The sequence below is a fragment of the Carex rostrata genome, chromosome 9 (genome assembly GCF_964058835.1).
Source record: "Carex rostrata chromosome 9, lpCarRost1.2, whole genome shotgun sequence".
In the NCBI taxonomy this organism is placed as follows: domain Eukaryota; kingdom Viridiplantae; phylum Streptophyta; class Magnoliopsida; order Poales; family Cyperaceae; genus Carex; species Carex rostrata.
Genome location: NC_135926.1, coordinates 8883211 through 8910955, shown reverse-complemented (window position 1 = coordinate 8910955; position 27745 = coordinate 8883211). Strand labels below are relative to the sequence as shown.

Below are 27745 nucleotides of genomic sequence, written 5' to 3'. Positions count from 1 at the left end.
CAGTAAAATTAGGCAAAACACCATGGAGTTGCATATCCGATTTTAAGCAATTTTCTCTTAATTGTGTCATATTATGTGTTATTCCTGACGTTTATAAAGGGATAAATAATAAAGATCTGAATCAAGTACACTTGACCACAAGAAAACAATAGAAATTTGCCTCAGATCCAAGAAACATCAACAAAGTTGTCCAATTTCAGCAAAGACACCAAAAGAAGTTAATTAATTTCAATAGAATCAGCCACTGCCACACACTAAAGAAGCATACAAAATAGAAGTACAAACACTGGTAATTGCATTTAAGAAAAGATGACATACAATTAATCTTAGCTTCTTCTTAATCATCATCTTCAAGCACACTCCTACGCCTTTGGATCTGACCAACCAAAAAATATAAAACCACAATAAACAATAAATAGATGGGAAAAGATACATACCATTGATAGCAGCTTAATTTCAAAAACCTTAACAACACTTTCTCAGATTAAGTCAAGAAAGTTTCGAAAAATTAAAACAAGTTTTACAGATGTATTAGTAGCATTACAGATTAATTGCTTATCAATTTAAAAATTATATCATGCGAATAAAGTATAGAGTACATTCCAACTGCTGGATTTTAAAATTATAAGTTATCTTTGATGGTTGTCAAGATTGTCTAATCCATTATCAACGGATCCTGATTCATAAATATATTTTTTTTATGGTAAAGACATGGTAAGGGTATTAAGCCCGGCAAACAAAAACCTCACAGGAAAGAAAAACGAGCTATAGAAATAAAAGAGAACATAAATGTTCTGGTTAAGATGGTTGTCAAGATTGTCTAATCCATTATCAAGGATTCCTGAAGCATAAAGAAAAAGTTTTTTTTGGGAAAGACAGGGAAAGGGTATTAAAACCAGCAAGTTAACAAAAACCAGAACATATGCAAAAAAAAAAAGTAGCAGAAAAGCCAAACAAGCTATATAAATAAAAGAGAACATAAATACCAGATGACAACCAACCTGAGTATTATACATAATTAAAGACCATAAACCATGGAGCTTAAAAAAAATTGTAGTTAACTTACGGTAACTTTAGTTTGCTTGCTTGTCTGGGTGTTAATCTGCTCCAGCAGTGTGATAAGCTTCTCTTCGGATACCTACCACAGAGAAAATATAAATTAACTTACATGGCAAGACCAATTTTGACAACAAATGGAAAACAATAAGCATACAAACATTAAATATGGAATTTTGCATATTGCACATATGATCTACCATTTATACAAATGTAGGAAAATATTTCAGTACTTCCAACAAAGCCCATTGGAAATGACCTGTGCAAAAAGCCTAGCCATGGGAAAGCTAAGCACAAAACAACTAAAAAAACCCATAGCAACCAATGATATTGTTTCCTAACATATCCATGAAAGCTATGAGAAAACTTCTGTAAAGTGTAGTGTATTTGCCTACTGCCACACTTAGACTTTGTAAAAAATGAACACAATTTAACTTTTCTAAATGACAGTGTAGTGTATTTGCCTACTGTCTCTTTGCCCAAAAAAATGACATAGTATATTCTCTGCAAACAACCTCAAAACTTGTGAGTGTGAGTATAAGACATGTTTGGCTATCACATAAGATAAACAAATAGTTGGGTTAGTTTCCCATAAGAAAAAAAAAATCTATGCAAATAATTGGAAAACCTTTTCAGATATCTGTCCCATCTGGGCAGCCCTGAGAAGAACATCTTCCACACCCCTTGCCTTATCAGGCTTCACCAATGCTATCCTTGCAACTGACATTTTGCACAAATGCACACAAGCTTCAGATATTTCAGTTTTGGCACTAAGCGGCAACAACAACATACTGACAAATTATTAATTGATCAAAACAACGGTTGCCTAAACATAAGAGATACTCTCAAAGAAAGCAACAGAGCACAAACTTCAACATTGATACCAGCATCCAATCCATAAGATTCAATACGAAAAAGAGTAAAATCTCTTGAAAGGCCCGTTATAAAATACCTGACTAATGTACAGATTTAACTTAGAAAATCAAAACAAAAAATGTTATTGACAAAACTTACGCCTTTCCCTGGCTTCAATTGAAAGTATCTGGGTAAGCATCAGCTGCCTACGCTCCTCTGCCTCCCTACCAATACATTTATGTCATCTAAGTCCAAGAAAAGAAGAATTAGTAACATAACAACAGGAGAATGTAAAGTACCTTTTGGCATCTTCTTGTGCCTGTTGTTGGCCTGCATTTTGCTGCTGAGTTTGAGTTCCCTATTATGCAGTTCAAGTATAATTTCGTGAGCAAACACACCCATCGGTTTGTACAAGCTATTCCATACAAACTTCAGGAAAAAAAGAAGAAAACAGATCGATACCATGCCACCACGTTGTGCCATCAGCTCCTGCATTCTCCTTTGCCTGATCGCTTCAAGCTCTGGATCAGCCTAGTAAGAAAAAAATATTCTTAAGTATACAAACAAACAGAACCTAGTAAAAGACAATTACTCCATTTTTTGGTAATTTAATATTACTGCAGTATCAATCAGCAATGGAACCAGTTTGTACCAGCATTTGACTGAAGTGTCACTACTACATGTTGAGGTATTTTTGTCACATAATACCAAATGTTATGTAACCCAATATACTAGCCTTAATTAGAGTTGATTAAACACTTAACAGAGCGTCATGAAAACCTCTATTCAATCCCAAATCATTTAAAATCGCTCTCAAGAAATACGACATCAAAATATCATTCCAAAATAGCAGAACGCAAACAAAGACACGATTCAAGTATCGATTGTCGAAGATACGAACTGGGGAGTTAGATTCTACTAGAAATAAGGTTCCAAATAGTGAGCCACACTTTTTAGTTAAATTTCGTTCAATCAACTGTCCAAGGCGCCATAGAGATACTTCGTCAGTAAGTAGATCAATTCAAGCGATCTAGTTTACGGAATTTTAAAATCTAAAACCTAGACAGAAGGAAAAACGAAAAAAAAAAATGTAAACCGTATGAAAGAAATCAAGCATGGTGTGTAGTACAACTCACCATCGTTGGCTACAGAGAGAGGATTTCACTGGACTGGGCGAGAGAGAGAGAGAGGGTTCGTGGATACAACGCAACTCGTCGGTTTAATCTGGACGGAAAGGAAGAAAATGAACTATATTTGTAACTACATCCCCAGGAAAAAGTATTTGTATTATTTTGTAGACAACCCTTCTGAAATTCTGAAATTGGGCTGATGCTCCCTATATTTATACTTCCCCCCTACAAGTATAAAGTTTTGATCTTGCATTTACAAAAAGAGAGAGAGAAGAAGGCTCGCAAATCGCAACTCAGTTGAGAAGCCCATGCGATGCTGTTCTCCGTTTATTTCAAGCCCAATTGAAGGTTCTTTTTCCTTTTTTTATTAATGTAGCCTCGAATGACCCAGTCCAAATAAGCCCAATGAAGGATCTCGATTTTCAAACTCTTTTTGAATGGCTGCTACGTTTCTTTTCTTACATTGGAAAGCAGGAAGTGGGTGTATTGGGGCTAATCATAACGGATCCATATCCACTGCCTTATCGGTATTAAAAAGAACAAATATGTAACACATACATAATCAACTTTGGTCTTTGGCACCTTGTTAGTACTTCGTACCACTCAAACTTTGAGATTTGAGGGCACCGTAATGATAATCTTTTGCTGATCGAATTTTTATTTTTTGATAGAAAGACAATTCAAATTTCAAGAGTGTCAAGTACGGATATAATTTTAAGTTTTAATTATTTATATCTAGATAGTAAATATATATTTAATATATATTATAGAAAGAATATGTTATTCAATATTATAATTAGATGAGGAGGGTTCCACTGCCTCAATTTTTCTTGCCTCCACCAAACCTCCAATTTTAAACCGTAGATCAACTATATTCATCAACGGACTAGATTAAAAACTCCTTAGCGAAAAAAATCCCTCCAGTTCGCTTCTAGTTTATATCCATCGCCTCCAGTTTCCTTCTCTTTCTTCGTTCCTCTCTATAACGTGAACCTCTTCGCCACCACACTTCGCACCCCTCCGCCACCACCATTTGCACCCCTCCGCGCCACCTAACCCCCTCTTTGCCACCCCCTCTCTCTCACACACTGCCTCTCCTTGTCCCTTCTTGCTCACCACCTGATGAAACCCTAGATTCCGAAAGGCTCATCATCAGATCGGTCGAAGAAGAAGCGATCCCTCCCCCTTGCGAACAGAAATCAGGAAGGCTTCTCTCTCTACAGACCCCTTGTTCCCTTGGATTTAGGTCTCCAGACTATACAGTACAAAGAAGGCTTATACTGGTATGATCTGTTCAACTCGATGTTTTTGCTTCAAATAGTTTAATTTGACGGTAAAACCATACAGTACAAGTATGAGATTTTGACTGTTACACTCAATGTTCTTCAAAATTACTTTAATTTTGTGGAATTTGCTTAAAATTAGCTGAAATTTACATTTTTTTTTTTCTTTAGAGAAAGCCCGTAGGCGTGCATTAATTTCATACATAGTTTCATTACATCAAGATAAAAACTGAATATAAACTCTATTCCTACTGTTACTAAGATGAAGAACAAGTTAAAAAATAAAAAGCTGATTATGTAAAGAACAAAAAAAATAAAAGTCTAGGACTATAAGTTATCCTAGGTGTGTTTTGCTTGTTCCTGTAGGAAGCTGCATGGTATTGAAGCGCAATTGCTACATCCCATATGAAAACATTGCCTGAGTAACTCTTGACTCTATTTCCATTCTTCTGCAGAAATTCTCACTTGGGTGTCCACTGAAGGTTTGTTTCATCCTTCGAGCCCAGTTGGTTAAGTCGTGTGCTGTTGACTCTAATTCCCCCTTTTCTTCTCCTTGTTTCATTATGTAGAGGCTAATATCTTGCCATTTTTCCTAATTAAATAGCTAAAAGAAGAGATGGGCAGTGACATGAGCGAGACAGAGCTTGTTCAATGGAGAAATTGAAGAATCAATAGTGGATGCTTGTTCTTCATCGTGGTCTTTGTTCAATTTTTCTTTGTTTTTTGTTTATTCTACTGATACTAGCACATATTTGTTAGGTGTCACAATCTTACTTAAGGTGTAGAGTGGTACACCTCTGCCACCCTTTAAAGAGCATATAAGGGTTGTATTGGTAGTATGTCACAAATTTGGGGATGCAAGTGAGAAGTTCATTTTTTTCTTGCTTTTTTTGTTTCTATTTTGAAAAAGTGAAAACAAATGTGTATATTTGTATGATTTTGATTCTATTATTATTTAATGATTGTTGAGATAGGAATCTATAAAGCTACTTGTGTGTTTTAATTTGTAATTGTAAGATTGAGTTGTTAAGCGTGATTCAGATGACAGAAATGGATTTAAATTAAAAGGTTGCTGTAACTTTGTGATTCAGATGATAGAAATGTATATCTGTGTCACTTGTGATTCTAGTTATAATTGTAAATTAAATTTCTGACTCACAATTGTGATTGAACTTGTGTATTTGAATGCTAACTTTTCTGTTTTTCTGAAGACATAAATATTGTACCAGTGTATGGCACTTGCTAAGGGCAATAATTGAGACAAATTATACAATACATGTTTGAGCATACACTGTCATGACAAAAATAATGGCATATTATGCATACCATATGCTTCCGTACCAGTTGGAATCATAGTACACAAACAAAAAAGGTGCAAAGCTTGTTCCATTAATTACTTAATTGTATACAAAGCAACAAGACCGCACAGCTAGCTTAGTAATCCTACATCACAACACAAAAATTACATCTCATACATACTATCCCTATTTTTATCAGACCAGCACACATAAACTCAAGTTTGACAATTCGGTTTATTAGCAATATTTTTCCGATAGTTGTGCATCCAGTTCAATTCTATCTGCTAATCGCCATGGAAGCAACTTGATGAGCTCAATACGAGTATTCAAATCAGGTGTCTTCCTTTTGCATTGTCTTTTGCCCCATCTCTGTCAAATTAAGCTACAAAAAAAACAACAACAAAACTCATAAACAAACAAACAAAAAGATATAACTAGATGACTACATCCTTGGAGAAAACAAATATTACAAAATAGCTAGTTCTTATAGGACTATTTCATGGACTGACACAAAATAAGAATAGTTTCATCACGCAATAGCAAATTCTTGAAAGGAAAACACCTAATTAGTGAACAAGTAACTGTTATTAAAATGACAAGGGATTTCTTGATTTTTCCTATACACAACATTAAACTTTTCGTAGAATAATGATGAAACAACAACTAATCAGCAATCTTAAATATAAATCCCTGTAACTCCTTTATTGTTGCTGGTTTTCTGACAAGTTGTGCCTGTTCTATCTGATAAGAGATGAGAATACATAACATGTATCAATTTCATCTACATTACCAGTATGGCTCCAGTTCGTTATATTTTACAAAAAAAATCACATTTAACATGATATTGTATAAAGTTATATCATCTTGAATAAATTTCAAATTTATAAAAATACCATTCTAAGATATATCCATTTTTTCACCAACTATAAGATAAAATAAAGCAAATTAGACAAAATTACAAAATCAATTCAGTCCCATTTTTTTCAATGTCCCATGATACCAGTAGGAGCCTTATTTGCACACTATGGTCTTACCATACGTTAATAGCAAAGAAAATTGAAAACTTTGCAACTTATTTATGCATTCACAGGAAAAAAAATAGCAAAAAATGGAAAAAGAAATCAACAAACAAATAGCTTGTACGGACCTAAATTCAAGAGGAGAAGTTGTAACTCATCGTCCCATCCTTATTTCTCATTCGCAAAGGGGAGGGATGAGAGGAGTTAGACAGCGAAAGATAGGCTTTGGAGAGGAGGAGATCGACGGGGGCAGTGTGCGCGGAGGGAGGAGGGTGGAGGCGGAGGCGCGCGTAGGGGGGAGGGTGGAGGCGGAGGCGCGCGTAGGGGGGAGGGTAGAGTACGGAGATGAGGTCAAGGGCCAGACGGAGGGATTTGCGATGGTGGGGGGAGGGGGATTTCCGAGGTGGATAACAGAGATAGGGAGAGAGGCAGTACTGGAGGCGAATTGAAATAATTTGTTAGCTGTTGAGAGTTTTAATCCAGTCCGTTGATCAAATTACTAATAGACGGTTTATATTTGGAGGTTCAATGGAGGCATGAAAAATTGAGGCAGTGGAATCCTCCTCTAATTAGATAAATATTACAAACTTTGATAATTTTTAATAATATTTATATATTTTATAATAAATATATGATTAAGTCTATATCCATTTAATATCTAATCCATATCCATATCTGTATCAAAAATATAATTTTTAATATACCATCCAAAGATAAAATACCACTGTCCGATCTGTGTGCAACCCATATCCGATCCGTTTTGACCCAAAGTGCCGAGTCTGTCTGTTATTTCTGCTGTTATATAATTTAAAATAACATCCAAAGTTAGAAGAGTGATCTCGAATTTGGTTTAAAAAAACCAAAAATATTGGCTCTGAGGTCCACGGTTCCACCTCCAGCAAACAAGCCAGTAGCCCCTAATTGATATTGACCTCACATACGTTGGACTTAGAGCATCTACATCCCTGAAACTCTTGGAGTTTCTAATCTGATGTGACAGTTTCTAAACCAGTTTCAAGGATGCAGATGAGTTTCTTATTTAGCAACTTTGCTCCAAAGTTTCTTAATAAGAAACTGTTTATAAACTCTGACGTGGCCAAATAATTGGTTGAAATTCTTTTCTCTTGTAATTTTTTTGCTGATGTGACAATTAAGAAACTCTAATCTTAGTTTCAAGGATGTGGGAGTTTAGAAACTTTCAGAAACAAAATTTCTAAAAATTAGTTAACAGTTATTTAGAAACTCCAAGAGTTTCACGGATGTAGATGCTCTTAGTTAGCTAACTGTGTAGTTTCAGTACAATCCTCCTTTGGAACAAAAAAAGTTTTGTCAATATAATTTATGACCACTTAAAATCAGACAAAAGCAAAATAAACAAACAATCGCCATAACCGGCGCCAAAACTGTTTCAGGAAAAAAGAAGCATCCTCTTCTAAAACCTCACGTAGTTCCACTACCAACAAAACATACTATGCAAACAAGCAATATGACATAGCATCAGACAGTTATTAAGAAACTCGTATTTCGCATTCCACAATATATTCAGTTTTCATTTGCTGTTCTATCTATTGCTGCTTCCTGAGACGGAAATAGAGGGACATGACAACCACAGTTGCCACAACACCAGTTGATGCGGCCACCACATTGCCAACCCAGTTGGGCGAGCTCGTCATCTCCCTGACCACCACAACATCTTCCTCTTCTTTACCCGTTTTCTTGGAAATCTCAGCCTCGAGATGAACATTCCTCTCCAACACCTCTGCCATATCTGTCATACAACACAGTTAAGCACATAAGCACATCCCCGTCACTTCTTGAATTACAAATCACAAAAATTACATAAAGATATGGCACCTTGGTGGGCCTGGGCAGCAGATTGGTGGTGGTTACTGATCTCAACCTGGAGGGATGCATTGTGCTGCTTGGTCTTGATGAGTTCCTGCTTGGTCTCGATGAGTTCCTGCTTGGTCCCCATGAGTTCCTGCTTGGTCCCGATGATTTCCTCCTCATAAGCTATCAGCTTCTCCTTCAGTGCCTCCATCTGACCTATCAGCTTCTCCTTTTCTACTACTAACTTGTCCTCTTTTTCCTTTGCCTCCTACATTTAGTTGGCCAACATAGATGAAAATCAATATGTCTTAACTCTTGTTTAACTAGGCCTCTTTGACTGTTAATCTAATGGAAAAATAAGTTACTGTAATAATATAAGAAAAGCAGTGATGATTTAGTATAAGAAAAGCCTTTTAGCAACACGTACGCAGTATTAAACTCAATATTGGTTACAAGATTGTACTATTGAGACTTAACATGTATATAGAACATAACAGACCAAAATGATTAGGACTACACTGAACAAAATATCCTCTTCAGAGTTCCTTGACATATCAATTTAAGATTTAAGAAGCATTTGGTATGTAAATTCACAGCTACAATCCTCAAGTCCGATACACTCACATAATATCCTCTTTGGAGTTCTTGTGGGCAGTTAAATTCAGCAAAATGTCTCTTAAATAGCAACAACTTATTTATCCTAGAGTTTGGTATACTCCAGATTACAAAGCATTTGGTACACAGTAGCAACCACGCCTCTTCAAAACCTCTTAGATCAACTATTTAAACCCTAGCAACAGTAATTGAAGCTTTGATTATGTTTACAATCTCAATTGGATTCTGTGCTTCATATAAGAGCTTCTCAAATATCAGACCAATTACTAAAAGCCTATTTCATTTTATGCTAATCCAATTATAGACTTCATACTTATACTAATAGTCTAATACAATTAACAGTTTCATAGGATCTGATAACAGGCACATGACCTCAAAATCTGACCAGGGAACCGAAACAGCTACAGACTAAACACAACATAAGTTAATAACGAAATATGAAAATTAAATAATATCTATCAACAAATGGTGATATAAGAAAACTACACGATACTTTAGAGATTAAACCCTATCATAAATGCGGATCTTAATTTAATCACCTCAAGTGCCTTGTTCAACGAATCAGCTTTCGATTTATGCATATTAAGCTCCTCCTCTGCTGCCTCAGTTGCAGTCTCCGATGTAACAAGATCGGACTGGAGTCTCGCCACCTCCCCCTCGAGCCTGCTCGCTTCAGTTGCCAAGGCCATTTGAGATCTGCGCAGCTCCTCCACCTCCAATAGAGTTCTGCGAAGCTCTTCCTGAACACGCTGGAGCAGCACCTCAGTCTCGGTGGCGGTGGAGGCGGAGTCTTCTTCTTCTATGGCTATAATTTTCTCGGAGTCGTCGCCTTTTGTGGGGGACGCAAAGGCATCTCCGTAGAGGGAATCCTCGCGGGTTAGGGTTCTGGCTAGGGCTTCGCCATTGGCCGAGTCGCCGTTCTCCATTGAAATTTCCTTTCCTTTTTTTCTTTATTTTTTATAAAGATTTCGATCTTTTTTTGAAAAGTGAAAAGAAAGGTTAGAGAGGAAAGAGTGTGGTTTGCGATGGCTATAAAAGGTGAATTGAAAGTGCAAGGATTGTGTGATCTTTTATTTCTTTCATTGTTTGTAATTATATAGCGGGTCAAAAGATAGTGAAAAACCCGAAGTGAGACTCGGCATATATATTTTTCAACGTCAGAGGACTCGATCTATGAAGAAATTGTCGAGACAGTAAAAACGCACCCCCATTTCTTGATTTTTTTCATTAGTATTTAGTATTTAATTATTTTTTATGACAATTTCTCGATTTGTCAAATATATTTTCATAATTTAATTGTTCTTCGATGACATTGTTTTCACTTATTAAATTTATTTCATATTTTAATTTTTTTCGATGACCATTTCTTGATTTATTAAATTTATTTTTCATATTTAATTGTTCTTCGACGAGAATTTCACCGGAATATTTATTTTTGCAGCATTTCACGAATCCCTTCCTCTCCGGTATCAACTCTCCAAAAAATCTAACCGTTTATCTACGTCGAGAGTCGTGCCAGCACGATTATCAACGCAGACCCACAGATTCATATTTGTTAAAGGTGGCTTTTAGCCCAAAAACTAGCATTCCCAGTGTGAGATCGTAAAAGCCCACTTGAGAATAAAGAAAATTAAAGGGATGAATTCAGAGCCTCAGAGGTGACGCAGCCCAGTAGCCAACCCAATCTGCACTACCCATTCAATCCGATCCAGATTAAAATGCAAATTTCAATTAATTAATTTCAGGAGATGCTTTGCCGATTGTCAATTTATAAATTGAGCAACTAACCAACTCTAAGTCTGTAATGGTTGTGTCCTATAACTGTTGAATCTCAAATTATATCTTTAGCTAATTTTTGAGTTAACTCTTAACTCTTAAGGATGATGATCTATGTTGAAACTATCTTTAATATTATCTAGTGATGTTTTAAATGTTCCAACTCAATTTGATAGATTGCTGGTACAAAAGGACAGAGGTGAACTAGTTATGGACAGAGCACAGAGGCCTTTATCCTTTGTGTCATTGTGTGGAATAGGCCAACTTGAATGCTGAAGGAGCTTTTTGGGAGTATGTTTTTCAAGGGCTTTTGAGATTGACTTGTGTTTTGTGTAATTTTTGAAACAGATCTATGTTGGTTTGATGTTTTCTGTGGGCCAAGTGGCCCAAGTCCCTTGATAGACGGTATGTGACTATGTGGTTAACTTTCAATTTGTGAGATAGGTTATGTAGACTTGTTTATTTGTTTGAAAGATTGTAATAGCTTTATTAGGTTTGTATGCATTGAAGGAGCAGGGATCAGTCTTCTGAACACATGTGGTTTTTCAGTAAATAAATTGGTCGGGTGTACTCACTTATATCAAAAAAAAAAAAAAACCACCACTCTAATGATACTTTTGTTATTACAAATAAATAAAGGAAATTCAAATGTCTGGTGTCTTTCATATTTCAACCATATTTTATATTTTCATCTTTAATTTTAGTGTTTAAGAAAGTTTACTTTTAGTAAAGATTGGAGGTCAAGTCATTCAACTATTTAATATTCACAAGTGATTCTCTTATCTCGGTTTCAAATTTGTGACTTCTCATACAAAAGACATTGCATTTGCCGACATTTTTATTTTTACCCAATTAAAAAATTATTTTAATAATAATAACCAAGATTTAGAAATAATTTTAAAAATACCCAAACCGTGGAATTTTTCCACGGCTTGGAATTTTAATTCCGGCCCGTGGAAAAATTCCACGGTCCCAACTTTTTATTTTTTTATTTTACAAAACAGAAATTTTTTATTTTTTTTATTTTTTGTATTAAAATATTAGAAATGTTGAATATATTTCTTTGAGAATAGATGGAATACAATATAATTTGTTTTATTAGAAAGACTGCAACAAATAACCTGGATCAATATTTTTCAGATCGGATTTTTCGCGGCTGTAAGAAAAATTAATATATTTATTTATGTATTATTGGAAAAAAAAATAAAAATGCTTAGATTCCGAGTTATTGATCCCGGTTCAAAAGTCACTTCTAGGTAATCTAGAAAATATTATGATCTTTCTAGTACATTTAATTTATTAAAAGTTGTATCTATTTTGAGAATTATTTTTGAATAACAATCATTAAATAAATTAAAGTTTTTATTTTTTTTCAAAATAGATACAGCTTTTAATAAATTAAATCTACTAGAAAGATCATAATATTTTCTAGATTACTTAGAAGTGACTTTTGAACCGGGATCAATAACTCGGAATCTAAGCATTTTTATTTTTTTCCAATAATACATAAAGAAATATATTAATTTTTCTTACAGCCGCGAAAAATTCGATCTAAAAAATATTGATCCGGGTTATTTGTTGCAGTCTTTCTAATAAATCAAATTATATTATATTCCATCTATTTTCAGAGAAATATATTCAATATTTCTAATATTTTAATACAAAAAATAAAAAAATTATGTTTTCAAAAAAAGAAAAAGAAAAAGAAAAAGAAAGTGTTGTGCCGAGTTCTCAATTCGGTCCAAAGAAAAAAATATTTGATAGGTTTTCTTTTTTCTTTTTTTTAAAAACAGAATTTTTTATTTTTTTTATTTTTTGTATTAAAATATTAGAAATATTGAATATATTTCTCTGAAAATAGATGGAATACAATATAATTTGATTTATTAGAAAGACTGCAACAAATAACCCGGATCAATATTTTTCAGATCGGATTTTTCGCGGCTGTAAGAAAAATTAATATATTTCTTTATGTGTTATTGGAAAAAAATAAAAATGCTTAGATTCCGAGTTATTGATCCCGGTTCAAAAGTCACTTCTAAGTAATCTAGAAAATATTATGATCTTTCTAATAGATTTAATTTATTAAAAGCTGAATCTATTTTGAAAAAAAAATAAAAACTTTAATTTATTTAATGATTGTTATTCAAAAATAATTCTCAAAATAGATACAACTTTTAATAAATTAAATGTACTAGAAAGATCATAATATTTTCTAGATTACCTAGAAGTGACTTTTGAACCGGGATCAGTAACTCGGAATCTAAGCATTTTTATTTTTTTCCAATAACACATAAAGAAATATATTAATTTTTCTTACAGCCGCGAAAAATCCGATCTGAAAAATATTGATCCGGGTTATTTGTTGCAGTCTTTCTAATAAATGAAATTATATTGTATGCCATCTATTTTCAGAGAAATATATTCAACATTTCTAATATTTTAATACAAAAAATTTTAAAAAATAAAAATTTCTGTTTTGTAAAAAAAAAAAAAAAAAGTTGGGACCGTGGAATTTTTTCACGGGCCGGAATTAAAATTCCAAGCCGTGGAAAAATTCCACGGTTTGGGTATTTTTAAAATTATTCTTAAACCTTGGTTATTATTATTAAAATAATTTTTTAATTGGGTAAAAATAAAAATGTCGGTTGCATTTGCCACAAGACTAAAGGCAGGTTCTAACAAGCAGTTAAAAATAGTAATTTTATAACTATCTAAAAAATAGTAAACAATTTATAAAATTTATAAAATTTGGTCTACAAGTACATTTTAGTATGAAGATTATATTGAGCGGTTTGAATTGACTTTCTGGACTTTAAAAATAAAAATAAGGATGTGAAATATGATTGAGACATGAAAGACACAAGCCATATGAATCCTACTCATAAATAAAATGTAAATATCCTACCATTTTTCAATTATAAATTTTTTTTTTGGAAAGGATTTAAATGTTTCGATAATGCTTTTACTTTTAATTTTTATTAATTATGAAAAAAAATTAAACCTTAAATAATAAAATAAAATTATTAGTATGATTCCGATAGAAATTAAGGGTTTAAAAATTAACGTTTCCATTTTATCTATCTCTCTTCCTTATTAAGGAGCTTAATGTCTAGATCCTGCAAGGGTCCTGATTTACTGTTTTTTTTTTGGAATGATGCTCAGCCGTTGAATTTTCAGATCGCACATAGATGAATTTTCCAAATTATGAGCTTCAACACTTAAGTATGCATTGGTCGCGCCGCATATGATCCCAGTGCCCGTAGACCGCACGTCGCACCCGTGGACCGCGCCTCTGAACCACGCACGGCACCTGCAAACCGAGCCTGTGCACCGCGCACCCTTTTTCTTTTTTTCTGCTGAAGGCAGGATTTGAACCCAGTTGGGTTCTTTTGGTGCCAAAAAATTTACCACTACACTAGAGTTCACATGCGTTATCTTGTAGATAAATATAGTATTTAACTATTTTTCTCTACAAATTTGATTTAAATTATCTCTTCTTCTTATTAAGGAGCTTAATGTTTTCTATTACATAATTTGCTCCCGTTGCTATGCACGGCACGATTACTAGTTAGTGATTATTGTACAAACTCTTTGTAACATAAAAATGTCAAAATATGTAATTTTCTTTTGTGTTCATTAAGAAACGAATATTCAATCATAAGTGCTAGTTGAAACATATCCAATTCTTTTTTTCCCACTTTTTGATAGTGCATGAAAATGCAGTATACATATATTGTGTTACTGGATCTAGTGACACTAACCCATCAAATTAGTTTCTAATGAAGTAAATTAAAATTCAAGCTCTTTAGCGGCTTATAATAAACATTTAGTTCTACAATTTTTATTTTTAAACTTAGTGGTGTCTAATGCCACAGCAAAAATGATAGTGAGGAATGTGCGAGGGAAGCATGTCTTTCAATTTGTCTAAAAATACTCATTGTAATTTAGTTTCTTAATTGTTCAACAATTAAAGTCTTTGCTTGTCCAAAAAAAAAAAAAAAAGTTGCTCACCGTAAGCGCTTAGTGGTCCATATTACTTATTAGGGTGAAAACATATATATCGGATACGGATTGGATGGTGGTAAAATTATATCTGTATCTTTTCGTATAAGATACTAAATGGATCGATATTAATATTGACTAGATATTTATTACAAAATATTAAATTTTATAATATTTATCTAATTATAATAGTGAATAAATAATTTTTTCATAATATATATTAAATTATATGGTATATGCTTATTAATTATTCCAGTTCATGCAATTAAAATTTAAAATCATATTTGAATTCGTATATATAAGAATATTTAGATATCGAATATATGTTTCTAATTTTTTAATACAGATCAAATATTATCCACCCCAATTTTGCCCGTAATATTACTACAAATTCGCATCACCTCCGGTACCGTAAAAGAGAATATATTAAAATTAGTAGATCAGGACCATTCTTTTAACTTGGCACAAATTTTAAAGGACTCCTACATTTTCAATAGGCACTAGATTGAGTTAGGTTCTGCTGGGCCGTTCGGCAACAAAGAATTAAGCCTCCTTAAGGCTTAATCCGTTTTCTTTAGTTTCCTTAGCCGCTTAATTCTACCGAACACCGGTTCCTTAGCGCGGATTAAGAACACCTCTTTTAGTTTCCTTTTGCCCGGATCTTAATCCTCTGTTCGGACTTTAAGGCACTCATACCCCTTCCTTTAGCTTCCTTAGCTTTAATCCACGGATTAAGACAACCGAACACCGGTTCCTTAGCGCTCCTTAAGCTCTTAATCCTTCACTCTTAATTCTTTATTGCCGAACGACCCTGCTGGAAGTAAATATGACCGTAAAGTTGTAGGTCCCACTTTGCAATACTTGAGAGGATACTTGTTAGGGGTGTAAACAGTCGGATATGAATCGGATAGTGGTCTTACCATATCCGTATCCGTTATAATTTTTCGGATACAGATACGGATACGGATCAGATATCAGACGGATACGGATACGGATCGGATATCGGACGGATACAGATATTTTTCATAATTAGCTTGTTAGTTACAAAACATATATTATATTATTAAAATATTAACCACTAATTATGTCATAGTGTTATATTGTTTATCAAAATATATATCTATATGCAATTTAATAAATCAATTTAAGAACATATATTATATTTATTGTGGTTCAAAAGTATAAACAGTCGGATACAAATAGTTAAAAGTCTTACCGTATCCGTTATAATTTTTCGAATACGAATCAGATAATTTAAGTACTTTTTCAGATTCGAATTCTGATGAAATAGGATATTATCCGATCCGTTGACACCCCTAATACTTGTCCATGTTACTACTTGTTCCTAGAAGTGGAACAAGAAAATTTTGATAGAGAAACTAAAAAATAAAATGTAAAAATATATAATATGGATGGAATTTGAATTTAAATTCTCTCACATCTCAATGAGCAATTTTAACCACTATGCTAAAAAAAAACATTTAATGTTTCACAAAAGAAACTGAAATATATATATAACTAAAAAAAGAAAATTCAATTAAATATTTTAGAATCATAAAATAGCTTAGCATTTTAGATTTTTTTTTTTTTTTTTTTTTGTGATTTAAAGCACCCGTAGGCCAGTTACAATACTCCCTTGTCAGGGGTGTCTTTTACATATGACCCCCTCTCTAAAATCAAAATAAAACCCATTAAGCACCCAATAAGCTTCAAAATTCTTCCAACCATTTACCAGCAATAGCAAAACATAGAGAATCTATGACCAGTGAAATCCATATTCTCTGATGAGGCCTTCATTTGAACCCGATCAATGAACTGAAAGTGAAAACCGACATTTACCTTAAGGCCCTTCTAAAATTAAAAAATTACTTCATAAACCTACCTGGTGACATTGTTGTATAGTCACGAATCATTTATATTCATTTTGTACATGAAACCATATCGCTTTGAGTTCAAATTCAGTGAAGTAACTTAAAAGTTGAGTTTTAGATCAGGACTGTTTAATTCAAATCTGTGATAATTCATTAGAAGTGGAGTGCACACATTTCAAGCAACAAATCCAAATTCTGAGGTGATCTCGAACGACAAATTCAAATCAAACGGTCTCTCAAAACTCAAAAGTTGAGTTACTTTAGGGGATCCGGACCCCTTTCTTTGTATAGCAACAAATAAAATTAATTACTATATATAGTAATAGGATCCACGACGGTATTATATATTCGGCCCTTGTGTAATATTCGTTAGTTGTTGATTATCCAGCTGTGAGATCTTTAGCGGAAACAACGCTACATTTTTTTTATTAGATTTTGTCAGATATTCAAAATAATGTTTATGGTACTGATCAGTTAGTCAAATTTGTTAATTGGTCGCATGGTCCCAAAGTTTCTAGAAGCAGTACAAAATAAAATAAATAAATAACTTGCTTTATTATTATTATTATTATTTTCAAATTGGATCACGTATTTAAGTTTTTTTTATACATTGAGCATAGCGTATCTTCAAAATAATATCCTTTTTTTATAGATTTGAAAATAATTTGTCAATAGTGTCAAATTAAGTATCCTTCATATAAGAAAATTTTGTGTCACAGTCTTTGACCTTGATTGATTTCTCTAAATATTTAATTTCCAACTCATTTGATCATAATAAGTAAAGAATTATTAGTCTTTGCATCTATAAAAGGATTATTGGTTATGATTTATAAAAATAGTATCCTTCATATTTTTGTGCAGTGTTGTAAAAAACCTCCGATTAATTGGTCTATTAGTTGTTGGCGGTAATCAAATTGTCACAGATTTTCTTGATTAAATCAGTCGATTATTTCTGATTATGATAAATTATTCTCGATTAATCGTTTAGCGGTACTTTGTCCGTCTGATAATCCCGTACCATTATTTACAACACTGCTTACGTGTTTAAAACTTACGGCTTATTTACACAACAAAGAGAGAAAGGAAGAAATTAAAAAGAAAAAAGAAGCAGCAGCAGAAAGTTAAAGTGGTATTTGAAATTGGGTTAAAGATTATTACTCTGTTTCATTTAATGGAACTGAATGGATGTTATCATATGAGTAGAACTAGGGTGTTCTTAAGTTCACCACGTTCTTTGGTGAACTCAAGTTTAGAACCCGTCAAATCGGTTTTAAATGATAAATTTAAACTGTTGAAATCTGTCTACTTTACGAGTGATGCATCTACATGTAAAAATTTTAAACATTCAAATTAATTTAGTATAAAGTCAAGCGGTAAAAAAATATTCAAAAAATGAATGCATTAAAATTAATTTATTAGTCTTCCAATTTTGACGGAATGACTTTATACTAAATTAATTCGAATGTTTAAATTTTTCACATGTAGACGCATCACTCATAAGATGAGCAGATTTCAATGGTTCAGATTTGTCATTTGAAGCCGATTTGATGGGTTTCAGACTTGAGTTCACCAAGGAGCTTGGTGAACTTAAGAACACCCTAATTCTTTACTAAAATCAGCAAAGATTCTAGTAAACACTTCATCCCCACAACTACAATTTAGGAATGTTACATTATGGTCCCCACTAATTATTTAAACACTTCTAAAATTAAAGGGTCCAAGTTAAATAAGGAATGTGATAATTATTTAGAGGTTGTACTATGGTCCGCATTAATTATTTATCAATACAAAAATCATGATAAACGTATACGAGGTGCTTATTCAAGTATTTTTTACATAGGTATAAATATTCTAGTGTATAAGTATAAATACTTGTAATACTTGATATTAATATGTCATATGTAAAAAATATTTCCAAGTATAGGTATAAATACTTGCACAATGATGTATAAATACATGCGTAATAACGTGCCCGAAAGTATATCATCATGGATCTCATTTGAAAGAGAAAATTACATAGAAAACGTTCATGATTTTAGATTCGTAAAATTTCTCATAGATCGTTAGAAATGTGAACGAGATTGAAATGAGATAAAAAAAACTCACCTCTAAAAATGTGCATGGTCCCTCCATGTAGTTTGAGATTTATTTGGAAAGACAATTATTTATGTAAAAACTGTTTACCTTATTGGTATAAATACTTTCATTCTTAGGAATAAATACTATGTACGTAAGTATTAGTACTTAAGAAAATAAAATGTGCTGGAGTTTTTATGGTCTCCATAGTAGTTATGGAAGTTAATGGGGGGGGGGGGGGGGGGGGGGGGGGTAGGGGGGATAAATGTGGGGATGGGAGTGCGGGAATAATTATCAGCATTCAAATTTCTAATAGTTGAGAGTCTATAGAAAGTAGTATACAATAATAGAGAGAAAATAAAATAGTATCTTGAAATTTTTTTATATAGAATAATCGGTAGAAATTTTACTGATCTAAATATTTTTTTTAAGTCTGGTTGAAATTTTCTGTGGCAATCAAGACAAATAACTGGAAGGAAACTTTTTGTTTTTTTTTACAGTCCAAAATTCGTCCTATCCACAAAGGATGCAAGGCAACTGAAAAAAAAACCCTCTTAGATCAGAAACTTTTTAACTGATTCAAATTTTAGATTGATAAAAATTGAAGTTCTCTTGGCCTAGTTTATCAAGATGAGATATCCGACGGACATAGATGATGGATGCTGGAAATATCAGGTATAGTAGTAAATTCTTTTTTCGAATTTTTTTTTATTAAAAGTTGGAAATCAAGTCATTCAATTATTAAATATCCACAAAGGATTATTCATTCTGAATTTCTAACCCGTAATCTCCCACACAAAGAGAATTATCTTTATTGTTGTATAATAATAAATGTCCTGGACAATTTACAAGTACGGACAGAATTTATTTTTATATTGGACGGCGCATGGAAATTTATTTATCAAGTAGCAACACGAAAACATATTGAACCTAAAAAAAAAAGAAAATTGTTCAAATTTGGCTGCTTAGGCTCACTAGTGGAAAAACAGGAATCAGGATCGATTATATACACATATCAGTATCGGAATCCAACCGATCCTGATGAAGGCGATACTGATACTATCAGGATCGGTTTTATATTTTTCAAGAACCGATCCAAATATAAACTATTAGGATCGGTTTTTTAATAAAACCGATTTTAATAGTTGTTATCTAGATCGGTTTTTGACTAAGAACCGATCCCGATACGTACTATCAAGATCGGTTTTTATATAAGAACCGATCTTGATAGTATTTTCGAATTTTTTTTTTAAATTACATAACAACCGATCCTGATACGTACTATCAAGATCGGTTTTATATTAAAACCGATCTTGATTGTATTTCAGATCATAATTCCAAAAAAAAAAAAAAAATTTTAGGATCGGTTTTTATTTAAAAACAGATCCTAAAAGTTTTTTTTTTTTTTTTTTTTTTGGAATTAGGATCGGTTATTTTAAACAACCGATCCTAATAGTAGTAATCTGGATCGGTTGTTTAAAATAACCGATCCTGATGTTTTATTGAAGCTAAAAAAAATATTTTTATTTATTTGACCAGCTTCCATATATATTTTGCTGGCCAGCATCCTAAATTTTTTTTTGTTGCACAGTAAGAAGCAATAATCAATTAAATATCATATACACATTCTAAATTAATTATCATACACATCTTAAACTATTACAAAAAATTCATGTACTTCATAAAAAGTTTTGTGAAGCATTACATGTTATAACAAGAAATTTAAATCAAAAAAAAAATTAATTAACAAACATACAATTGACTAATTGGGCTATTTCTTCAATTAACACACATTTATACAATATACACATTTATGCAATTAATGTAAAGCACAACAATAAAAAAATCAATAATTACCTCTTTTGCAATCACATCACTTGAGATTAAAAAAAACCCTAAAAACAAAAACAAAGGTAACAATTAGATGGAAAAACATTTTCCAATAAAAAATACAAAAAAATGTGTTTTAAAAGTATAATAATGAGAAAATTAGATAAAGCTAATACCATGATAGTTGATCGGCCGGATGATTAAGTAACTTGAGAGAGATGTCCTCAAAACTGTAAAATAATATACAAACACCATTAATTAATTTTTGAAACAATAAAAAAAATTAAAAACTGGCACAATTGAGCCGGAGGTGCAAGAGGCTCGGATTTGAGAGGAAGAGACGGAGAGAAAGAGAGAGAGAGACACGGAGGAGAGGGAGAGACGGAGACAGAGAGAGAGAGACAGAGTACTGAGGATTTGAGAGGGAGATACGGAGACAGAGACAGAGACGCTAAATTGAAAATGAGAGGCGCGAAATGAAAATAAGAAGAACCCTAGCTAAGCTGGTTATATAGGAAGTTATCATTAGGATCGGTTGTTTATAAAGAACCGATCCTAATAGTATCAGGATCGGTTTTTATAAAAAAAACCGATCCTGATACTAATTTTTTTGAAAAAGAATAGTATCAGGATCGGTTTTTTATTATAAAAAACCGATCCTGATACAATTTTTTTTTCAAAATTGGTTTTGCAAAAAAAAAAAAAAAAAAATCAGGGTCGGTTTTTTATAAAAAACCGATCCTCATAGTATCAGGATCGGTTTTTTATAAAAAACCGACCCTGATTTTTTTTTTTTTTTTTTTTTTTTTTTTTTGCAGAACCAATTTTGAAAAAAAAAATTGTATCAGGATCGGTTTTATTGCTAAAAACCGATCCTTATAGTATCTGGATCGGTTTTTAGCAATAAAACCGATCCAGATAGTTTTTTTCTTTTATTTGGAAAATCTTTTCATATGGTTATGTTTAAATAAATATAAAAAATTACATATTAGAAATATAAGTTAATTATTTAATAGAAATTTTATTTAATTTTCAAATTCTACTTAAATAATATTAAACAGCAGATAGGTACTATTTGACATTGAAATTTTTACTGTTCATGCAATAAATTACTGGGATTTTTTATATTTCTGAATTTCCTACTTTTCATTTAAGAAATTATGATATTGTGCTATCTTTTTGGTATAACAGGTTTATACACAAGTCGATTCTGGTACCAAGACAGTAGCAGACATATTTCATAAATTCAAGTCAAAGCAATTAATCTTAGGCAAGATTCTATGTATTGTATACTCAGTTATGTAATCTTTTTGTATACGGATCATGTAACTTACAGATTTATTTTTAAGGTCAAGCAAGGTTTTCAACATAATTATATGGTTTATGTTCCTAAGTTTTTTACTCTCTTTTCAAAATAATTATTCTCAGAAATACTAACTGAACTATTTTATCTTTACGAAAGCACAGTTTCTGATGAGACCTTTGGGAGCAACTGACAGTATATATTATGCTTTGTGTGTATATATTATGCTGTGTGTGTACATATTTTTAATCAATTGGATTCCCATTTGTGATTCTAAAATTTAGAAATAATATTAAACAGCAGATAGGTACTATTTGACATTGATATTTCATTAATGTAATTTTGATGAAAATTAATGTAATTTATATTATTAAAATTTATGTGATAATATAATTAATTATTTGACATTGATATTTCATTTTGAAGTCATTTTGACTATTGAATTTTTTTATACAATCATGCATGATGCATCAATGACTTGTGTCATATAATAATATACACAGGACTTGAACCCTTGTTGTGTGGGGTTGTGAAGGAACGAATACGAACATTAGCATTTGGTCGATCGGAACCGTTAAAATGAAAGAATGTCATATTAATTTCACCATTATAAAATTTGATACAATTCGGGATTCATTTACTAGTTCATCAAAGCAAAACAATATAGAAACATCGCACGGCCGTAAATAGTTTACGTTGGATCTTAATATTATTTAAGTAGAATTTGAAAATTAAATAAAATTTCTATTAAATAATTAACTTATATTTCTAATATGTAATTTTTTATATTTATTTAAACATAACCATATGAAAAGATTTTCCAAATAAAAGAAAAAAACTATCTGGATCGGTTTTATTGCTAAAAACCGATCCTGATACAATTTTTTTTTTCAAAATTGGTTCTGCAAAAAAAAAAAAAAAATCAGGGTCGGTTTTTTATAAAAAAAACTGATCCTAATAGTATCAGGATCGGTTTTTTATAAAAAACCGACCCTGATTTATTTATTTTTTTTTTTTTTTTTTTTTTTGCAGAACCGATTTTGAAAAAAAAAATTGTATCAGGATCAGTTGTTATAAACAACCGATCCTAATAGTTAAACTATTAGCATCGGTTGTTTAGAACAACTGATCCTGATACTATCAGGATCTGTTTTTCTAAACAACCGATCCTAATAGTTAAACTATTAGGATCGGTTTTTTAGAACAACTGATCCTGATAGTATCAGGATCGGTTTTATAAAAAACCGATCTTGATAGTTCACAAATTAGGATCGATTGACTAAAAAACCCGATCTAACTAGTTTTTAGGATCGGTTTTGTTCAGAAAACCGATCCAGATAGGTATTAGTATCGGTTGTTTCATATAACCGATCCAGATAGGCCGATCCTGATTCATGTTTTTCCACTAGTGGCTCGTTGAAAAAAAATAAGATAACAGTGGCAAGAGTTGACTTTTATTTAATATCAATCGTTAATTTGCAATTTATATATCCAAACTTTTTAGCTAGATCTCGAGTACAATTTATAAGTTTTTTTTTTTTTTTTTAAAAGAGGCTAGAAGCCCATTCCATTAAAGAAAAAGTTAATTACAGGTCAGGTAGAGTTTTATGTAGCTCATCAGGCAATAATTCCTGACTGTTGCTGACATCAAAAAAACAAAAAGAAAGGGATAGCAATCCTAACTGGCAGCAGAGAAGCCAGCATACAGAGTTAGCCAAAAACCAGAAATATTCTAAGGTGGAAAGAACTAATCCACAACACAATGGGCTGATGTTGCTACAAAAAACAGAAAGTAAATTGGAAGCATAAAATGTCATATATCATTGTTAGGATCACAGGAAGAAGGCATGCCAGGGGGCTCCTGATACAACACCATCTCTCCCCCAGGGGGAATGCATGCCAGTGGGATAGCATCTTCAATAATAGGCATCCAATCTTCAGCGGCCCTCTGAGTCTTCTGCAGTTTCACCCCCCCTAGCCAATACAAAACAGTATTTTTGATTAGTAAGATAAGAACTATAGCAGTTTTACAGGAATTATCATTAAAACAACAATCATTCCTATGTTTCCATAAAATCCAACAAACAGCACTTAAAACAGTACAATTTATAAGTTAAAAAATAATAAATATATTCTCAGCAACAAACTATAAATTGACAAATTGATGCTTAATTTAAGATCAATGAATAATGTTAGCATGAGATGGGTTCGAGCACCAATCATGTCAATTTTGGATTTGTTAAGCTTTGTATTCATAAATTGATACCAACACGGCAACACGATATATCCAAACTCTGTACAAGTACATAATATTTGAACAAAATTTGTAAATTTTTAATATTCTTGATTGACAAGATATTAGTCATCCCATGAATTTTGAAATGTTGACCCATTTATATTAAAATGGAAATTGTTTATTTTGACATTTTCTAACTTTTTCTATTCAAATGTTGACATGTTACAAAGAATATGATAAATAAGTGTTAGTATTTAGTTTTTTTTTTTTTTTAACTTTTTAAGATCTACAGGATCTTAAAGAAAATAGAATAAACATAAAAAAAAAAAAAACATTGTAAGGTTACGTGATTTTTTTTTTTTTTTTTGAGTAATCCCAGCAGAGGCTGCTGGTTGGTAAGGTTACGTGAATTGATCAATGGTTATTGTAAGGGGAACAACGAATTTTTTTTTTTTTTTGAAATTTAAAATCGAATCAAGGTGGTCAAATGTCACGTGCACTTTATGAAAAATATTACCATTCCTTGGAAAGTAGCCTTTCTGATTCCGTTTATGTATGCTTTCTTGGCAAGCAAGATTAAAGCCTTGAATTCTTCCCTAGCCTTGCTGAACAAGCAAACCACATGAGAACCTTCGTAGATTTCACGTTTTAAAATGCAATGCACCTCTTTTTTATTTTATGGACTTTTCCGATAGGTTTTGTCATATATGTTTGTTTCAATTTTCATGTTTTGTCTGAATTAAATTATAAAAATTTGGTTTAGCCTCTAAAAGATTCAATTTAAAATAAATTATCAAAATTTCATATAAAACATTCAATGATTTTCATACTACAACAGCTCAGTGTTGTAAAAAACGTTTATTTAAATCGATTAATCAGCCGATTAGTTGTTGGTAGTGATCAAATGATCACGAATTTTCTCGATTAATCGGCTAATTATTTCCGATTATAGCTGATTATTTCTAATTATTTCTGATTAATTGCTTGACAATACTCAATCCGTCCAACAAATACATACCGTTATTTACGACACTGCTACAGATAGGAACCAAACTTGAATATTGATACTTTCTTTAATAATTTTTTTTATTGTTTCGATTCTTTTTGGGAACAAAAAATAATTATAAAATACAAAACTATATATGAAATTTTAATCTATGTGAGGTCATAATTATGTGCGACCACGCGAGGCCTTTTCAAATCATTGCAGCTACTTATTATATAATTTATATATAGGCAAATTAATTCCGGTGCGGTACGTGCGGGTCCAAAATTTTAAACTTGTATATTTTCTTTTTCACAAAAAAAAAAACAAAGATTTGACTATTAAGTTAGATATGGTTCTCGACATACAATTATATGCTATTTTGCAAGCATTTTAATCCGGAACATGTTTAAGTTCATAAAATGAGATAATATATATTTAATTCTATAAGAACCAGTTTTTTTTTTGTCTTAGTAACAAATGCACATAATTCTCATAATTCTCATATAAAAAATTATGAATTTGAAATCCACAAAATTGAAAAATTCTCTGTGATATAAATATGAGTTAAGAAAGATGGGAGGTTAAACCTCTACCTTTTATTAATTCTTTAAATGAAACATGTTTCCATGTACTAATACTGATATTTATATTTAACTCTTTAAATGGAACATACTGATAGTGGCTATCAGGTTTTCAAAGATTCTTTAAATGGAACATGTTTCCATATACTAACCCTCATAACTAGTGTTATTAATTGCGAGTTTGTCCATAATATACGGTATGCAGGTGCATATGTGAATTTTAATGCGGAAACATATATGTAATTTTAGTTAAAAAAATATAAAAAATAAAACTAAGTTATAACACAAGGGTGTTCTACCTGGAACGCTATCCTCTGCAAAGTATTCTCTGCGGAGCTGTGCGGAGCTTTTAATCTGGCCCGTTCGTTTTGATCGGACGGATCAGATCAGATCTCAAAATTTGGCCCTCCTCTGATCTGGTCCGTCCGATCAAAACGAACGGTCCAGATTAAAAGCTCCGCACAAAATACTCCGCAGAGGATACTCTCCCGTTCTACCTAGGGGTGTCAATGGGTACGGTACGGGTCGGGTGGAGGCATTTTCATATCCATACCCATTAAAATTGACTTTACCCATACTCTACCCATATCCATTAAAAATTAACTTTACCCTACCCTACTCTTACCCGTTGATATTATCGAGTAACAAAATGGTAGCGTACGTGTAAATAGCGGATAATGCTAATATAATAATTAGTTTTATTATATTTTACAAATTAAACATCAAAAACTCATTCATTTCACACATATGTAATTGCATTTCTAATAAAAAAATAAAAATAAATGTGTAATAAATTCCAACTAAATTGATTTTTATAAAGGAAGAAATTCAAAAACACCAATATATATTTAGGTGGGTTGGAAATTGAATTGAATATATATTTACATCTTATAATTACCCCATAAGGTAACTAGTACGAAATAGTCATCATCCGTGTCCTTACCCATTTGGTTAACGAAAAAAAATTTGTATTCATATCCATACTCAATAAGCTAACGAAAAAAAATCTTACACATACTCGCCTTATCGAATACGATACGGGTTAGATAAATGGCTAGAAAAGTACTATTAAAAATCACATAAACCGCATATGTGTCCACATTAGTGTTTGGTAAATGCCCCCGGGGACCCAACCCGGACCGGTCCGCCCGTGCCCGTGCCCGGACCGGACCGTGCCCGTGCCACGGGTATGCACGGGTACACGGGCACACGGGCACGGGTATTAAACGGGCCGGACCCGGTTTTTTGGAAAAATGCCCGTGAGAACCCGGACCCCCGTACCCGTAACCCGTAACCCGTACCCGTGATGCCCGTGCCCGTGAGCCCGTGCGCCCGTGCCCGTGACCGTGAGCCTGGGGCAGATTTTTTTTTTTTTTTTTTGGTCTAAAATTCAAAATTTAAACTCAAATTCTGCCCCCCATTCCCCCCATGCCCCACATCCCCACTTTCTACTCGGACCCCTACCCATTTTTTTTTTCAGTTTTTTTTTTTTTTTTTAATTCAAATTTTAATCCCTCCAAACAAAATTATATAAATATACACCCATTCCTTACAAATTTTCACATCTCTCTCAATATTTTCATCTCTCATTCTCTCAATCTCAATCTCAATATTTTTATTATTCTCCAATTTTAATTTTATTGTTAAAAAAAATAGTTGTTAATTTAACAAACACGCAAACGGAAACGGAATTACGAAGGTATTCTCGAAGATTTTCTCGCGAAATTAAAAAGGTAACATTAATTTAGAACTCTGCCTATGTTATTTTACATAGCCGGTCCCAAGCCCGAAATAAAAGAGGAGGGTAACTTTTATTTTTTAATCTATTGTTTTAAAATAAGAGCTTAATTATTTTTAAAATAATTGTTTTAAGAAATTTTTTATTTATATTTTATTATAACAAAAATTATTGAGTTCAAATATACAACCATGTCAAATGAGTTTAAATTGGTATGAATTTGAATTTATAATTTATTGGTTTTAAAAAAAAACA

The 27745-nt window shown here is 32.2% G+C and overlaps 2 protein-coding genes and 3 long non-coding RNA genes across 6 annotated transcripts; 2 read left to right on the top strand and 3 right to left on the bottom strand.

Moving 5' to 3' along the window:
* Positions 1–131: 131 nt before the first annotated feature.
* LOC144559989 (double-stranded DNA-binding family protein) lies at positions 132–3196 on the bottom strand. Its single transcript, XM_078309156.1, has 7 exons — positions 3048–3196; positions 2374–2442; positions 2211–2269; positions 2071–2135; positions 1685–1776; positions 1067–1138; positions 132–376 (listed from the first exon to the last, which is right to left on the bottom strand). Exons 1-7 carry the CDS (start codon positions 3048–3050, stop codon positions 338–340), a joined length of 399 nt encoding a protein of 132 aa, XP_078165282.1. The 5' UTR covers positions 3051–3196; the 3' UTR covers positions 132–337.
* On the top strand, positions 376–1051 carry LOC144559991 (uncharacterized). The gene is made up of 2 exons (XR_013513293.1): positions 376–714; positions 880–1051. It is a non-coding gene; the product is annotated as an uncharacterized LOC144559991 (long non-coding RNA).
* A 779-nt stretch (positions 3197–3975) lies between the features above and the next one.
* LOC144559777 (uncharacterized) lies at positions 3976–5293 on the top strand. 2 transcript variants are annotated; one of them, XR_013513243.1, is made up of 3 exons: positions 3976–4324; positions 4691–4806; positions 4929–5293. It is a non-coding gene; the product is annotated as an uncharacterized LOC144559777 (long non-coding RNA). The 2 variants fall into 2 exon arrangements; XR_013513242.1 differs by having other exon boundaries at positions 4691–4833.
* Positions 5294–5621: 328 nt separating this feature from the next.
* Positions 5622–7062, bottom strand: LOC144559867 (uncharacterized). Its single transcript, XR_013513277.1, has 2 exons — positions 6770–7062; positions 5622–6004 (listed from the first exon to the last, which is right to left on the bottom strand). It is a non-coding gene; the product is annotated as an uncharacterized LOC144559867 (long non-coding RNA).
* An 867-nt stretch (positions 7063–7929) lies between these two features.
* Positions 7930–10110, bottom strand: PMD2 (Tropomyosin-like protein). The gene is made up of 3 exons (XM_078308658.1): positions 9626–10110; positions 8496–8739; positions 7930–8409 (listed from the first exon to the last, which is right to left on the bottom strand). Exons 1-3 carry the CDS (start codon positions 10010–10012, stop codon positions 8207–8209), a joined length of 834 nt encoding a protein of 277 aa, XP_078164784.1. The 5' UTR covers positions 10013–10110; the 3' UTR covers positions 7930–8206.
* Between the last annotated feature and the right edge of the window lie 17635 nt (positions 10111–27745).